This window comes from Lytechinus pictus, chromosome 10 (genome assembly GCF_037042905.1).
Source record: "Lytechinus pictus isolate F3 Inbred chromosome 10, Lp3.0, whole genome shotgun sequence".
Lineage (NCBI taxonomy): Eukaryota > Metazoa > Echinodermata > Echinoidea > Temnopleuroida > Toxopneustidae > Lytechinus > Lytechinus pictus.
The window spans coordinates 9,410,939-9,429,217 of record NC_087254.1 but is presented as its reverse complement, the minus strand read 5'-3'; the positions used below and the strand labels follow the sequence as shown (position 1 = coordinate 9,429,217).

The following is an 18,279-nucleotide window of genomic DNA, read 5'->3' as shown; positions in this document are numbered from 1 at the left end:
TCGAATAATCTTGTGCTAGAAGCCATTAAACTAACATATAATGCACTGTGATTGACAATGGTGAGAATGTGTTTTACAATTACTTTATCCTCGTTTAACTTCTTAAAAGTTGTCGTGCTAGATCCTACTTAGCTAATTACGATGCAGAGTCTATGTCAACGCCGGCCAGCCTACGTCTACGCTACCCCTCCGGGGCTTTGGCCGAGGCGGAGCGAGGGCAAGGAGTCTGCACGGTACCCAACATAACTTTGCATGTATGGGACTGATGTACCGCTGGCGGTGCACGGTGTTCGATTTTTTTTTGCGGGTAGCGATTTGAGCTTTTGTCGAGGAATAAATAATGATTTAATTAGTTTATTGCATCAGGCTCCCACTGCCATCCTCATACTAGACATGGTTATTTTGTAGTAGGCCCTGTAATAATGTATTTTGACTTTTTGTGATATATTAGTATTGGAGTATTGTTAATGTTAGCATAATAAACAACCCAACAAAAAATTCTTTCTTGACTTAAGTAGATTCTAAGGCCGTAGGCCTAGGTCATTTTCTTAATTGTTTACTTTATATAATGTGAATAAAATATATAATTACCTCATCCCTCATTTCAAACAGTGCTTGTGCCACTCTCTGGATGGTTCTTGATGCAGTTGATGTGTGTATGCCATGCACAAAACTTGTATCATCGAGCAAACTTCCACTTGCAAAATACCGTAACGCAACAAAAACTTGAAGGCTAGGTGGCAAGGCCATATTTCTTTGAGTCGGGTGCTCGATTCTCGGGGCCAGCTTGTTGATGATGGCGATACAACCGTGCCTGGTGAATCTGTATAGCTTCCGGATTTGGAGATCATCGTATGCATCTAAGGGATGCAGCCTGTCACGGAAAACTCTCTCTCTTCTGAGAGCTGCCCCAGCCTGGATTGCATGCAATATTGCAGCCATTGTGGAACCAATACTTCCAACCGGAATTTTTATGGTAGCAACCCTGACCCAGAGAGCAAGGGTTACTTGAACCGGATTTTTTCAGATTTCAACCGGAGTTTTGTCAGGCGAACCGTAAAAAAGTCCGGTTGAATGTTTATGCAATCAAAAAATTCCGGTTGGGAGCTTCCAACCGGAATTTCATGATTTCAACCGGAAAAAACTCCGGTTGGGGTTTTATGCAACGGGCCCCAGGTGAGGTAAATGGGTACCGGTAGGAAGTAATTCCTTAAAAAGCTGTGTGCGCTATGAACGCCTAGCTTAGCCGGGTAATATAGGAGCGCCTTGAGCACCTAACAAGGTGGATATGTGCGCAATATAAATACCCTATATTATTATTATATGATGATAATGATGATGTTGGTGATGATGATGATGATGATGATGATGATGATGATGATGATGATGATGATGATGATGATGGGGATGGGGATGATAACGATGGTGATTATGGTGATGATAGAAATGATGAGGATGATGGTGATGATGATGATGATCATCATCATCATGATCATGATCATGAAAAAGAAGAAGGTAATGGTGATGATAATGATGAAGAAGACAATAATATTGACGTAGTTCCATCCATCCAATCTGTCTAACCATCAAACAATAGAGAGATTAGGATTCGAGCACTCTTCATCATTAGAAGTTCCGCATCAGTTCTGCATTACTAGAGATTTTGATGTAAGATTCATTTTATTTAATGCCACTAACATATTTTGGGGATATGAAATGGAAAAATTCAGTCATGAAACATTACTTTGGATATAAATTACTTTTCCAGGCCTGCAGGATCATGAAACATTTTGGTCCAGAGGATCTAGTGACATCTCGGGTTAGTATTTACATTTGTACCTTCTTTTTTGTTTTCTTTTGACTATCTGTATGCTGTTTGAATCTGTAGGTGAACTTCTAATCTGTTCTTAAAGCAATTATAATAAAAGTAGTGATTATGTATACAGTACACCATGATTAAGGGAATTATCAGTGAGCCTACATTTTGTGAAAATACATATGCAAAGAATCATAATTAGTTATTGATATTTTATTCAAGACCCCTTGCAGGAAAATTGTAGTTCTTGAAGCATTTTAGGGTAAAAGCTGGAAACCGCTCTATTTCACATTATTCCAATGTGCTGAATATGATTAGATAGGTTCCCAAGCTGATTTCTCATGTTTTGACCACCTAATTTGCATACACAAAATGGCTGCCAAATTTTACCACTTTCAATCTTATTTCTACAATATTCTTTATGATATTCGCATTTCAGACCTGTATAATTCAAAATCTTGCACAAATAACGTAAGAAAGTAAGTTTTGCATATTTACGTACGGTACTTTGTTGCACTTCCATTTTCAGGTTAAGTTCACTCGCTGCTTGTACGCTCAGCTGGTTCAGCAGTCATTTCAACCTGATCGGAGGAGCGGCTGGAAGCTCCCATCCCCCTCAAGTTCAAAGTTCAAGTCCGCTGATCTTGGCATGAAACTGGTAAGTTTTTATTAAGAGGGGCATTCGTCCACTCATCAGTTATCGAATAGCCTTCTTGGATAGTACAGAACAAGCCGAGATGTGAACCATGGAATTTAGATATTTCTACAGTATTGATTTGTAGATTTTATTCAATCTGAAATGATAAAACAAAACAGCACATTTTGAGTCATCTCATCCTGAATTAAAACATGCACTTAAAAATAAATATCTTGTGTAATCTGGTCTTGATGCATTTACATTTGTCCATCAAAGTATTACTAAATATTCTTACCAAAACTTACTTTCATTGTTTATAGTAAAAGCATGGATTAAGACTAATATAAATCAACTGAAAGTCTGAATGTAGCAGACAATATTATTTTCTATCAAAATCACTCCTTATACAAAAGGCAGAAAAAATCATTGCCCAATTTTGGCAGGGCGCCAACAACGCATAGTTGAGTCCAACTATGCCGAAACAAATCCCTAATAGCTTTTAAAACTGCTTTTCTCTAAATTAAATGTACATGCAATTATTCATGAACCAAAACTAGTTTTGTCAGAAACTTATTTCTTCTTTTTTAAAAATACACTTCATGAGTTCACCAAACGTTCATGTATCAGACTCATGACCATGTTTTTGTATCCTTTTGTATAGATCTATATAAATTTATGCACTTTCACCTCACAATGAGCAACTTGTCTTAAGCATAGATATGCTTTGAAATATAATCTAACTTTGTAATATGAAATTAAACCCACATATTTTGTCTCTTGATTCTTACTAAAAGAAGTCTTATATTTTCATGCTCTTGCTAAGATTATGAATCCAAAATCACTAATTGCTCCCAAATAACTAAACAAAGCTTTCAACTGAAGCCTTTCATTAATTAAATATTCAGAATTTAGACATCTTGTATCTTTTACCTTATAACACAAATTTCAGTTATGTGCATTTAACCCTAATTCTCCCGGGGGGGGGGCCATTATGGCCCCCCCTCGACAATTTTCGTGATATATCTGCTGCGCAAAATTTTTTGACCTCGCCGCTCACTGACTTTTTACTTTCAAGTCTCGCGCAAATTTTGAGCCCAAATTTGTGACGCCCGGGTACACGGTTACGACATTACGCAACATTATGTAAGTGCATGTCAGACCCAAAATTGCTCATAAACGTGATTTCACGTACAAATCCAATGCAAATTGTGTATTTAGCCAAAATTCATAAATGTATCATTATTTCTACTTTTACTGATTAAACTTAATTAATTTTGCCTTGTTTATGATCAGAATTAAGTCTGGAACAATTTCCATTGAAAAAACAATAAAAAACAAAAAGTAAAAAAACAATGAAATACATAAGAAATTCATAAAACAATAAAATACATAAGAACTTGATTTCCAAACTGAAGTTTTTTTTTATGCGATTGTTAAGAATGCTACAAAGAATATTTTTACCAAAAATTAGCACTCTAGGAGCTTTATTTAGTGAATTAGAGCAAAAAGTATGATTTATGCATAAATTAGCATAATTAATTCATATAAAATAAAATCTCCTTATTTTGGAAAATTTTACCATACAGCCTTGTAGACTACATCGCACACTACCAGCGTGCAAATTTTTGTGTCGCTCGCGCGATCGGCAGCCGAGATCTTAAGGGGGGGCCATAATGGCCCCCCCCCCCCCCCCGGGAAGGACAAGAATCAAAATACCCCGGGAGAGTTAGGGTTAAGACAATTGTGATCAGATTCAACACAAGCCTTTCGAGCCAAAAATTGTCTACTAACTTCAACCTCTTTTCACGTGTACATTTATAATGAATTTTTACTTCTGTTTTTCGTCAATAACTCTCTTTGACTTTCTTGACATAATTATATAATCAACACATTATCTCCCCTATTATCTGATTAATCTACGAAACTTACTTCTATGACGGGACACAAATGAACATTGCTGAATTTTGGACATAAAAAGTGACGAACTGCAACACCTCCGTTAATTCATGAACGTGAAAAATCTGATGCTGAAGATAGCGCACTGTTGTAAATTGACGTGTTGACAAATTTGCTATGGTATCTTTGAGATAGATAATTAACACAAACGTTACAATAATTATATGGCGTTTAATCCAAAACAAATCCCCTTTTTCCAAAGTTTAATCTTCTCTCCAATTTAGCCTTTTTGAAGGATTAAATTTTCTCATATATTCAGCTTCTTACTAAAACATCTCTTAAACTTAAAAAACACCTTAAAACATTACTGTGCAATTCCTCTCAATTTCCTTCAAAATTTCTGAGAAAGTCCCTTGAGCACTTTACAGAGATAAGACCAATTATTATTATCTTCGATATGCATCAAAAGAATTTATATTTTGGTTGGTAGTGGTTGCATGCTTTGAAAAAAAAAATTGACCTCCTGCGTTTTAACTGTATGAGAAGCTATTAGTTCATTTTTGCGTCATGTTTAAGGCTTTTATTTGGCAATTTCCGTTAATATCTTAAAGTCTCTAGAAGGAATTCAGTAACATGTCTTGAACCATAAGGTTGGATGAATTTTCATAATTTCTTTATAACTGAAATACACTTTTTTTTTTAAACTTTGTTTGTTTCAACACCAAGGCCCATGGTTTTGAGATTCTTTGCTCCCATTGCCATGGCAACAAGAAAGATGCTGATCATGTTAGCACCACTCCAACAGAGCCTGAAGATCTAGCAAACGGAGCAAGATGGGAGAAATTTCTCCATAGTCTGACAGAGAAAGGCTTCTTTAGGGTAAGCGAAGAAAAAAAATGGTTTGATTATATTTTGATAAGGGCTGGGGGCAAAAAGACTTAATTCGGGTGATATTGTTTTTTTTTTCTCAATTGAATAATAACTGATATGGATGTGATAGAGATAAATGGCCCAAACCTTTCCTTCTTATAATTCTTTTTTTATATATATGTCTTTCCCCTTTACCTATTTTGAAACTTTTTTTCTCCTTGGTTTTTTCCCCCACTACTTGTAAAATTAGAGGGGGCAGTTGCCACCTCCCCTCCCTCCCCCTCCATGTGGTGCCCCCCCCCCCTTTGCTTCTGGAATACTGCTGCTGTGGGATAATAACTACAGTAGTTGATAGTTGATTCAAGAATGAACACTCTTTTATACAAATTAGTAAACAGAGCTATAAATGTTGATGTGCCTTGATGTTTTTCATATCAAATCAACTTTATATATCCTGTATGTCTTTTTTTTTTATATTGACTCATTGCTACATATCCTTTTATTCCATTTTCATCACATTTAAATTGAATGAACCATAAGCTGTTGCTGTTCTTGTAATTTACTGGTGCAATATTGATGTTGGCTTGCATTTGATTTGCAAACTTGTACAATCTCCAAGAATGAATATATAAATCGATCATATTTTTCAACTTTTTTCAGGGTGAGCTGAAAGGTTCCAAGCTGTACAAGGAATTATTAAAGTCTGCCAAACAGTTTTATGCCAGCATGGTCAATGGAAATGAACAGTGAGTGGATATTTTATTATTACTATTATTATTGTTTATTTGTTTGGCATCACCTACGCCTTGGAGGCGAAAAGCAGACTAAATCACCGTGACCCGCAGGTCTCTCTTCCGCGATATAACTGATTTGGGGAGTGCAGGTGGACCACTACACACCGGGTTTTCCCCTACTCTTATACGAATAGCGCAGTGGGTTCTTAATGTGCAAGGGTGGTGACTCTCCTCTACACAGGGCCCCCATTTAGCGTCCTATTAGAGGGACAGATTTATTGGCATACAGCCAGCAAGTTGTAATTAATTGGAATTTGTGGTATATTTGAAGATAAAAGTAGTCTAGGGCCCATTTTATAAAGAGTTACAACTATTGAAATTTTGCCATTTTGTTATCTAACATGGTAAAAGGTCTTATCAGCCAATCACAATCAAGGTTACAATAATGGCAAATTTACCATATTTATAGTCTTTATGAAGCGGATCACAGACAGGCGATGGTTAACAGTATGAGTTCCAAAGAGTTATGGTAGGTTATTGAATCTGGACTGTGGATGATAAAAATCCGGTTGAAGTGGGGGCAGAGCTGTATGTTAATGATTACAATTTTTATATGCCTCATATGATATCTTATTCATTTACTTAAATCAACAAATTTTTCATAATTGTTTAAATCCTTGTGTATAATAAAGGTCAGTTAAGTGTCAAATTGCAAAAAAAAATTACAGTGTCTTAGCTTTCATGTTCTGGGGGGGATCATCATGAAAATATTTGTTCTTCTGTCCTCTTGAAATAAAAAATTCATTGGTTAACAATACTTTCTTCATTGAGAGAGTTTCATCAACTTGTGTCTTCAGAAAGTTTTCAGAACTTTCCTTGATTTTGATAGGCTGAGGAGCACTGTTCCTATGGTAATTATTAGATAAAACTAACTTTGTTGGATAAAACATCTCTTCATGAAAATTTTCCCAGGTGCTCTTATAGATGGCGCTATATTAATGCATATTATTTTTACTTTTTATTATTTATAGTGTAGTTTCAGATGATGTCACATAAGAGGGCATGACAATAGGAAACCTGTGCCTTAGATCATGAAATCAATGATTGATCACGGTCTGATGCAACGGTTTTTATTGTTTGTCCTCCAATGCTCTTTACTTTTGATTGATTTAGAAACATGGGCCTGTATTCTTAAGTCGGGTTTAATTTAAACTCTTGTCTAAAGTTGTGGTTTAACTATGGATAGCCAATTGTTACCTAAACCTCTGACAGTAGTGGTTCAATGTATCAGCTCATTAAACTCCCAAATCATTCTTAACTGTCTCGCAAGTATAAATAAGATAAGTTGTCTTCACCATTATAGAATTAGGAAAAAAAACAGTAAACACAAGCAGCATACAATGTAAACAATTTTTTGACATGTTTGGCTTCCCATAATGTTAGAACAGAGTAGGAGTATGGTCCAAGTTAAACCTGACTTAAGAATGCTGACCATGGTATATTCACCAATTTCATTCACAGGATTGTAGTAAACTCTTTCTTACTGTTTAACCCTTTTGATTCTGAAAGGACCAGCCAGACATGGCTTGGAGAACCAGGTCATCAGGTCATGAGTCTTCTCAACAAGGTCCATTGTGACATCATGCAGCTGAAGAAGGAAGAAAAGAATCTACCTCCGCCTGATAGTATGTATTACGGGATACTTTGATATATAAGTAGTACATTATTGAACTCATTAGTAAGAATGACACACACACACACACAAGGTACGGTTCTAAGATGTTTGGGCTGTTTCATAGGTAACAAGTTTGTGTAATTTTTTTCTAATGCCCATGTAAAATGATGTGTATTATATTTTTTTACAAGATAGTGGTAAGATTTTATTAACCATTCCTATCTCAACACCATGACATTGAATAGAACTAGTCGTATGTACCAGTCATTGGCAATTTTTCCTGTTAGCTAGTATAAATGAGTGGTTATCAAAGATACTACAAGGGGAAGATTGGACATTACATAGAGCGCACAATGACACACTCTGGAAGAGCGCTCTAGCTAAAGCGTTGAGTAAGTAACCACCTTTTTTACCTTTCCATATTGCGATTTGTTTGTGTACAAAACATATGAGAGAAATGGTGGAGGGGTGAAGGAATAGACTATTTGTACATTTTAAGGTTTTTTTTCTTCAAATTTGTTTTCCAAAATTGTAAATAATATATTTTAGAGGTTTCTGGGAAAGAAAGAGCTGGAATTATCCACATACATTGCCCTTGTGCCCTCTCCAAAATCCCCTTTCTCATTTTCCCCATATGTTTTATACACAGCAGCGTGCCGATGTGTGATGGTTTACTTACTCAACGCTAGTGGGCACCCTTCCCCATGAGCATAAATTGAGCGTTTCGAAAAATTGCAGAAGTGTGCGATCTTCCCCTTGTAGTATCTTTGTGGTTATGTAATAGATTTTAGCTAGTCATTTGATTAGAAATCATATCTCACTGTTAGTTGATTTTAGTTTGAGCTATTCCCAATTCCCAAATAGCTTTGGAAAAACATTGATTTGTCAACCAACTCTGCTTTTAGCATCACATCAGCCCATATTTTTTAAAGAGGTTTCAATTGTAGCATGGTACAAAACCATGGTCTGTGCAGTTTCTTGTACATAGTCATGATTATCTGATTGCATACACTAAGAAAATTCCAAATAAATATGCGCTTATGATACAAGAACTCTGCATAAACAATGGTCTTGTCCCATGGTAGAATTCAAACCTCTTTTGACATTATGGGCCATTGAGTCAGTGAGCAAGCCATATCTTGATCTTATGTAATCTTACATAACCAAATAAGACGTTACTTCTCAGATTTTTAAAGTCAAATGTATGTTGACCAATGCCTTTGATGGCTTGATTAGTTGATTGATTGATTGATTGACTGACTGACTGACTGACTGACTGACTGACTGACTGACTGATTGATTGATTGATTGATTGATTGATTGATTGATTGATTGATTGATAAATCGATCAATTGATTCATTGATTCATTCATTTCCACACTTTAGGTGATGGTTGGATGGAACTCGGCATCGAGGAATTGGACGACATGATCGCCAAGGCTGCTGGGAAGGCTACACGATCAGCTCCAGCAGGTAGCAAGCCCAAAGCTGACAGAGGTCAAAGGTCAGAAGGTCATCCCGACGAAGTGAACTTTGACCCAGGTCAGGTGACTGAGTCTCTGAAGTCCTTCGTGGATGCGGTCTCGGGGCTGAAAGGGGTGGAGTTCCCAGCAGACGAGGGCAGGATGGGAAATATAGATTTCAACCCGGATGAGTTTGAGCAGGTCATGAGAAACATCCTAGGTGGGTTGACTTTCTAAACGCTAGTTTATATTCCTAACATCATTTAATGAAGGCATTATTATGTTTCTTATAAAATATCATTACCTGTTATTAGTTATGTTTAATATTGTTGTATATTAATGTTTTCCTCATACATGTAGGGCGATTCCATACGTGTCGTACGGGACATTTTGTCAACAATTTCTAGTCTCTTAGTTGATTACTTGAGCAATTAAAAATTATTTTTGGTCAATAATAAAGTTATAGTGGGTAGTCATGTGAAAAACTGATTACCAACAAAAAATATTTGATTATGGCTGAATTAAGGGTGAAAATGTTGTGTGTCATACGGGACTCAGAAATGTCCTTTACGACATGCAACATTATCATCTCTAATTCACCCATGGACAGCATATTTTTGTTGGTTGTCATTTTTTCATATGTCTACCCAATAGTACTCTATTATTACCACAAAACAAATTGAAGTTCTTCATTTGTTTGGACAATAGGTTGAAAAATGTTGTGAAAATAGCTGATTTTTCTAGCATGGAATCGCCCAGTAGCTATTAGATACCAGTGATTTTTTTTCTTGTTTTATCTCATTAGTTCTTTTAAAAAGGTATATGAACCACCATGCTCTATTTTGCTTTTATATATAATTTTATGATTGGATTTTATATAATGCAACCTGTCAAAAGTCTGCGGCATCTTTTAGCAGTAATCCCTCTATGAGGATTCTATGCGTATATTCCCTGCCTCTTTCCTGCGTTTCTTATTATTTTGTCTGCAGTGAATGGGATAATTTGTATTGTACAATGCCTACTTAGCTTTTTATACATGAGCAAATGGGAGGCTGAATGTCAAACATTCGTACCGTTGCACACACGACGTACCATCCAAAATGTACCGTTGCACGGCTTTAGGAGGTGACGTCACAATACGATTTTATTTCATTGCGCTCAGTAAAAATGGAGGTAAAATACGCGTATAGCCAGCTGGCTAAATGCGCAATGCTGCCCTAGGTCATGTGCGCTTGCAGGATTTTGCTTTTCGCTTCAGTATTTTTGCTCCCCTTTCATAGATTACTGCAGGGAAAAACTCTTGCTTTGTTTATATTTTCGCTAGATTCCGAGGCGTTGTACAACACAAATAGCGAATATTCTTATTCGTGCAATGGTGCGAGATTTCGATAGAGCATCTTTCTTTCACCTCATGCGAAATCTTGCATCATCGCACTCAAGCCTATTCTCTACTTGTATAATAAAAAGCTACTTGCATGATCCCTAGGGGAGGACATGGCTGTAACTTTTGACAAGGTGACTAAAAAGGTAATAAATTGTTCAATTATAAAAAAAGGGAGATCCAAAGCAATGTTGTGGTTTTGTTTTGCTTTTCATCAATAGATTTCCGAGAGCCGAACACGGCCGATGACTCCGACTCGGATTCTGATCTAATGAGAGACAGAGATTACCAATCGGGAGGTATGTAATCGTATCAAATACAGAGCTACCAACCATTGAAAACAAATCCATACTTGTCTAATGAGTTTCAGACTGCTTTACAAAGTTCCAAATGCACCTGCAATGATTACGAATGTGAGCACGAATAGGCATGCACTCGTTGAATTCACACACATGATACACATATAATACATTGGGCATTGGTGAACTCAAAACTCACCCTGATACGGTTCCATGACATTTGCTCCTGCACCAATTGCTCTGATTAGAAATGCACACATTAAGCCAAACATGAAACAGAGTTTCAAATCTTACCTTATTCCTAATCTTCACGGATTTCTTAACTAAAACTCTATCATGATCCTAACCCTTACATTTTATCTTCAGTGTGATTAGCAGAGGAGCAGTTGACATAAGAGCAATTGTCTTGCTACCCCTACATACATCCTATATCTTCTCTATCTGTTGATTTAAATTATATTATATATTATATATTTATATATTGTAAAGAAATGGATGAAGAGAACAATGGTAGGCGTAGCTTAAATCAAGGTTCCCCAGAGCTATCTACCCTTTGGAAAAATTGGTAATGCCGAAAAAATGTCTCTGCCGGGAATCGAACCCGGGCCCCCAGCTTTGAACGCCGGTGCCTTAACCACTAGACCACAGAGACGGGTTAGTGGCTAGGGCGACCCCGATCCGATTGACCGTCAGATAGACAAATTTTCGACACTACACCAATTATAATTTCCTTTGTCGGGTGAAGGTGGGTTTCGAACAATGACAAGCCGCCATGCTTCAGCTGGATCAAAGCTATTGCTTTGATACAGTACACGTAGGGGGAACGTATACAAATGTGTAAAGTTATACACATGTATAACTTTACACATTTATATATATATTTATATATATATGCCTACATCCTACGAAAGGGCGAAGTCTATGAATGGGTTTATTCCGACCATAATACACATATAGACGTAAAGACAAAGGTAGAGGGCGTTAAGGCGCATTACGAACATTGAAAGAAGACAAAAAAATTCGCCTTAAACACGGATGTAGAGAAATATATATATATATATATATATATTATATATTAATTTGTGAAGTTATACATGTACAACAGCTTTGGCAACTCTTTTATTTAAATATTTTGTGAAAGAAATGGATGAAGAGAACAATGGTACGCGTAGCTTACCCAGGTGCTAAATGGGTACCCGGTAGGATGTGAAAGTCATTGTTGCTTGTCCAGTACTGTGTGCGCCTCACCGGCGACTGACTGGAATATTCCCCAGGGAGTGGAGGATGTGCACACATTGTGTGCGGGAATGACTGATTGAATCTGATGACCGGGGTAGTAATATATCTGTAAAGCACTTAGACACTTTGTTTCGATGTATTATTATTATTATTATTGGTAAACCTGCATAAATTGTCCTTCAATAGTCAAATATTAACCTTTGTCCACGCAATTTCTTTACAAGATTAGGCAAAATGTGTTATAAACCTCTTCCCTCGTTGAATTTTTCTAAGTCAAATAGATAGTTGTGTTGAATAGATGTTTTTTTATTATAATGATAATAGAAGTTTGTGGCCATGATATATTCAACTTAGGCAAAGCTACTTTATGTGTGAATGGTGCTGCCCAATGCTTTTTTAAAGGCAATTTATAATATAGCATAAGAAATTACAAGTAGTTTGATGTATTTGTACTTCTGAAGGTTGGTAGCTGTGCAAATAAATCATCATTAAAAGTATTCTTGAATCTTCCATTTTTTTTTTGTCTCACCTGCGAAGCAGAGTGAGACTATAGGTGCCGCTTTTCCGACGGCGGCATCAACACTTAATCTTTACCGAAGGTTAAGTTTTTGAAATGACAGCATAACTTAGAAAGTATATGGACCTAGTTCATGAATAAGTATTACTGAACATCCTACCTGAGTTTCAAGTCACATGACAAAGGTCAAAGGTCATTTAGGGTCAATAAACTTTGGCCAAGTTGGGGGTATCTGTTGAATTACCATCATAACTTTGAATGTTTATGGATCTGATTCATGAAACTGGGACATAAGAGTAATCAAGTATCACTAAACAATCTGTGCGAGTTTCAGGTCACATGACTAAGGTCAAAGGTCATTTAAGGTCAATAAACTTTGGCCATGTCGGAGGTATTTGTTGAATTACCATCTAAACTCTGTAAGTGTATTGGTCTAGTTCATGAAAGAGTAATGAAGTATCACTGAACATCCTGTGCGAGTTTCAGGTCACATGACCAAGGTCCGAATGGTCATTTAAGGTCACTGAACTTTGGCCATTTTGGAGATAATTATCAGATTCCCGTCATAACTTTTAAAGTTTATAGATATAGTATATGAAATGTGGATATAGGGGTAATCAAGTATCACTGACAAGTCTCAGGTCGCATGATCAAGGTCAAATGTCATTTATTGTCAATGAACGAAGTATTGTATCATTATATGAATGGTGTTTTTTGTGAAAAATTATTTTATAGTAATTTTCAAAGTCATTACTGCTGCTATATTGAATCACACAATGCAGGTGAGACTGCCAGAGGCGCTCCACTTGTTGAAATATTTGGTATGTGGTTCACAGTAGAGTTTCCCACATAGGCATTCATTTTTGTCTCACCTGCATAGCAGAGTGAGACTATAGGCGCCGCTTTTCCGGCAGCGTCAACACCAAATCTTAACCGAATTTCAAGTTTTTTAAATGACAGCATAACTAAGAAAGTATATAGACCTAGTTCATGAAACTTGGCCATAAGGTTAATCAAGTATTATTGAACATCCTGCCCGAGTTTGAGGTCACATGACCAAGGTCAAAGGTCATTTAGGGTCAATGAACTTAGACCATGTAGAGGGAATCAACATCAAAATCTTAACCTAAGGTTAAATTTTTGAAATGTCATCATGTATATGGACCTAGTTCATGAAACTTGGACATAAGGTTAATCAAGTATTACCAAAATCCTGCCTGAGTTTCAAGTCACATGACCAAGGTCAAAGGTCATTTAGGGTCAATGAACATTGGCCAAGTTGGGGGTATCTGCTGAATTACCATCATAACTTTAATAGTTAATGGATCTGATTCATGAAACTTGGACATTTGATTAATCAAGTATCACTAAACATCCTGTGCGAAATTCAGGTCACATGACCAAGGTCAAAGGTCAATGAACTTTGGCCATGTTGGGGGTATCTGTTAAATTACCATCATAACTTTGAAAGTTTATGGATCTGATTCATGAAACTTAGACTTAAAGGTTATCAAGTATCACTGAACATCCTGTACGAGTTTCAGGTCACATGATCAAGGTCAAAGGTCATTGAAGGTCAATGAACTTTGGCCAAGTTGGGGGTATTTGTTGAATTACCTTCATAATTTGAAAGTTTATAGGTATAGTCTATAAAATGTGGATATAGGGGTAATCAAGTATCACTGACAAGTCTTAGGTCGCATGATCAAGGTCAAATGTCATTTATTGTCAATGAACGTAGTATTGTATCATGATATGAATGGTGTTTTTGTGAATATTTATTTTATAGTAGTTTTTCAAAGTCAGCACTGCTGCCATATTGAATCGCATGATGCAGGTGAGACTGCCAGAGGCGCTCCACTTGTTTATAAGTTTCATTCTGAAGTGTTTTTGCTATTTAGCAATGCTATTGCCTTCCACTTCTCAGATGTCATTGAAATTTCCATGTAACATTGTCAATTTTTGTTCATGTGGTAATAATAATAAAACTTTTTTTTTTACTTTGAAAGATGACACAGATGATGATGATGCTGCTGAGGGGGAACAATCGGATGGTTGCCATGACGATGAAGGGATACGAGAGCTCATGGAGCAGATGGATCGAGAGCTTGCTAGGACAGAGGTCGGCAAGAGCTTTGAGAGAGAAGGGGTGATGGAGGATAATACTGAGGTAAACATGATACCATCATCGATGATTAGTCCAGTAGATGATAAGGTAAATTGCCAATTCGTCTATTGCCAACTCGTCCACTCATCACATGGTCTACCTTCATTTAGTCTAATGCCATTCCGACCTTCCTTATTTCGCCCAACAGCCATTTAGTCCAATTATCATTTCGTCTAACCACCAGATCGTCTATGACCATTTCGTCTCATACCAAGTTGGTCTAATATCCATTTTAATTTCATTCATTTTGCCCAATGGACACTTAGTCCAATCAGACCAAATGATATATGGACTAAATGGCTATTGGACTTACTGGTTATTAGACGAAATGACTATTAGGCCATGTGAATAGTGGACGAACTCATGGTAGACCAATCGATAGTAGACGAGTTGGTAATTGGATGAATTGGCTTAATACTAATTGAAAATAAACCGATGATACATGTAGAGTAAGTATCTCATGAAAGGACTTATCAGATGTTTGAACCCACATAGACTATTAGTTACACCCTGCTTGTTCACGTAATATGGGAAATATCTACGTTCTGGTTCCATATTCCATGAGGCAGGCCAGAGGTCAAATGGAATATGGAACCAGATATTTCCCGTATTTTGTAAGAACAAGCAGGGTGTAACGATATTAAGTGTCTCTTTCTAAAATTGCAGAATAGGGGAAATCAATAAAATGGAACTTTTAAAAATTGCAAAACCATGTATTTTGAGAGTGAAATTTGAAAGGAAGTGATTCATGACATCACAAAAGAATGCGCCTTTTGCCATTGAAATTGATGCACAAATAGTAGTGCGCAGCGCGATGCTTGAATATGCATGTAATACGTCCTCATATTACGTGGTTGAAATCAGCACTGGGCATGCGCGTAACAATGAAAACAACATTAAAACAACAACAGCTTAACACCAGACAGGTAATACGGGCTCATGTTACCTGTTTGATCTTTGCGACCCAGTAAAATATGTAAATACAGGGTTGTCTCACAAACAAATCAACCAATCAGATTACAGATGTTTTATCTTAAAGTCACCATAGTAACAGTGCTTCTCAACCAATCAAAATCAAGCAAAGTTTCAGATCCGACATCTTGTCTGATAAAAATATCGATGAGATGCTCCACAGGAAAGCATTTCATGAAACAAATAGTGATTTTTCATTGACAACTGTTGAAATATACTGAAATCCTTGCTTTTGATTGGTTATGAACAATTTTTTTACTGAAAATCACTAACGAGGTGTAGGTGAAACACTCCCCAGCTGTCACAGTCACAATAATGACTCCTGCATTTTAATTTTCATTTGCAAATTATTGAGTAAATAACTAGACAAATGAAGGAACAGTTAAGCATTAACCTGCAATCTTTCTTCAAATCTCCGCTTTTCTCTCCTTTTCTGTGCATTTTTTCTTCACTCCTATGATGTTTATAATGTCTCCGCTTTAATACACCCCTTTCTAACCAGACTCACATAACAATGGAACAGCCCAACAATCAGAATGGCATGGCCACCCATGGACCGTCCCACTCCACGAAAGGGGGAGATGATGAAGAGCTGAGGGACGATGATGAATACAAACCAGTAGAAGTGGATGTAAATCTTTTGAAGAACATTCTAGAGTCCTATAGCTCCCAACAGGGTTTAGCTGGACCAGCATCTAACATCCTTCATTCCATGGGGGTCCATGTTCCCGTCAATGCTGATGATGATGATGGAGACAGATGACCCTAGTTCTTGGTCAGAACGCTTTGAAGAACATTCTAGAGTCCTACAGCTCCCAGCAGGGACTAGCTGGACCGGCATCTAACATCCTCCATTCCATGGGGGTCCATGTTCCCGTCAATGCTGATGATGATGACAGATGACCCTAATTCTTGATCAGAAAGCTTTGAAGAACATTCTAGAGTCCTAAAGCTCACTGCAGGGACTAGCTGGACCAGCATCTAACATCCTTCATTCCATGGGGGTCCATGTTCCCGTCAATGCTGATGATGATGGTGGAGACAGATGACCCTAGTTCTTGGTCAGAACGCTTTGAAGAACATTCTAGAGTCCTAAAGCTCACTGCAGGGACTAGCTGGACCAGCATCTAACATCCTTCATTCCATGGGGGTCCATGTGCCCGTCAATGCTGATGATGATGATGGAGACAGATGACCCTAGTTCTTGGTCAGAACGTTGTATGTTAGTATCAGGCTGCTGGAAATATCCTAGGAGGAATGAATTTCTATCCATATTTGAGGATTTTATACCTTGACAACTGTACTTCCCATTTGTTTAACCAGGGGGGTGTTTCATGAAAAGACTTGTTAGATATTTTATACAGCAAGGTCTGCAGTTTTAGCTGACAATTTCCATGGTAACAATCAGATACCTGTGCTTCTCAGCCAATCAAACTCAAGAAAAGGAGTCGGATCTGAAAGCTTTATGTCATCAAAAACCTACTTGAGCATATAGGGGACTTTGGAATTAACTCGATTTCCTGTGCAGTTGCCCTTGTCTTCAACAGGACTGCATTATGTGTACTAAATTTTCCATGGACGTTTCCAACATTGCTGGACCCTGTCTTACAAAGATTTGTTATTGATCTGATAAAAAGCCAGAAATCCTATCTAGAATGCATATTTCCATTCTAGTGTTTTCTCTATGTGATCCATATTCATGCAAGAATCAGTGTCTTTGAAAATTCATTGTGCTCCTCTCCGTTTCCAATGGGACTGTAAGAAGAATCATAAGAATTATGAGATGTTGCAATGGATCAGATTAATCACAACTCTTTGTAAAAAAAGGTTCCGGGAGGTGTTTCACAAAGATTTAAGTATGACTTAGAATTGCATTTAAATGCCTAGTTGCACGTGGCATAAAAGGCATGACCGCATTGGTCAGATCATGCGAAGAGAACGCGCATTTCTGCGTATTGATCAATAAGATTGCGCGTTGCATATCATATACGCGTCGGCATTTAAGTGCGACTCTAAGTCATACTTCAATCTTTGCGAAACACCCCCCAGGTCTACCTATCCTTGTGATACAATTGTTTCATGCTGGGCTTTGTGTCATGAGATTGATCACCATCAGTGATAAGAGTGCCACTGATACGATCTGTAGTTCTAAGCTATTTAAATCCTGATACATGATTGGCTGGGTAAGAACAAAAATTCAGCTTTGATTAACAGGCCCAAGGATGTCAAGGGACCTATATGTGGCATCCAGAGGCTATTACAGCACAAAAATATTTTTTCTCTCGTCTGAAGAGAGAATTTTCTAGTGAACCGAATGATATTAATTATGTAACAATTGTTATGTCATAACGTCTGCATAGCTTCTGAACATCTAATAAAATGAAGATAACAATTTACAGTTTCTTTATGGGTTTTTATTTGTGTTAAAAGTGAAATGAATGACATTGATTATGTAAAATTTTATCTTCAGAACATCAAATGATATGAAGATAACAACAATATATAGTTCTTAAGTGTATTTCATCATCATCTGCTGTAATCTTCAAAGGGCTCTGCAGCCTATCACGAAGTTGAACTGATTTTTTTTTTTTTTTTTGCATAATTAGCACTCTT

The 18,279-nt window shown here is 37.0% G+C and overlaps 1 protein-coding gene across 1 annotated transcript; it reads left to right on the top strand.

The window, feature by feature from the left end:
* The first annotated feature begins 1,767 nt into the window (after positions 1–1,767).
* On the top strand, positions 1,768–18,062 carry LOC129269067 (protein ecdysoneless homolog). The gene is made up of 9 exons (XM_064105283.1): positions 1,768–1,819; positions 2,346–2,474; positions 5,076–5,228; positions 5,880–5,965; positions 7,523–7,638; positions 9,015–9,311; positions 10,694–10,771; positions 14,537–14,742; positions 16,169–18,062. Exons 1-9 carry the CDS (start codon positions 1,781–1,783, stop codon positions 16,427–16,429), a joined length of 1,365 nt encoding a protein of 454 aa, XP_063961353.1. The 5' UTR covers positions 1,768–1,780; the 3' UTR covers positions 16,430–18,062.
* Positions 18,063–18,279: the final 217 nt, after the last annotated feature.

What these genes read in the sequence shown, in the direction of transcription:
- LOC129269067 (XM_064105283.1), top strand. Translation starts at nt 1,781, where the DNA reads ATGAAACATTTTGGTCCAGAGGATCTAGTGACATCTCGG. An exon ending in CTGATCTTGGCATGAAACTG is followed by an intron (nt 2,475 to 5,075) that starts GTAAGTTTTTAT and finishes TTCAACACCAAG; the next exon opens with GCCCATGGTTTTGAGATTCT. An exon ending in GAATCTACCTCCGCCTGATA is followed by an intron (nt 7,639 to 9,014) that starts GTATGTATTACG and finishes TCCACACTTTAG; the next exon opens with GTGATGGTTGGATGGAACTC.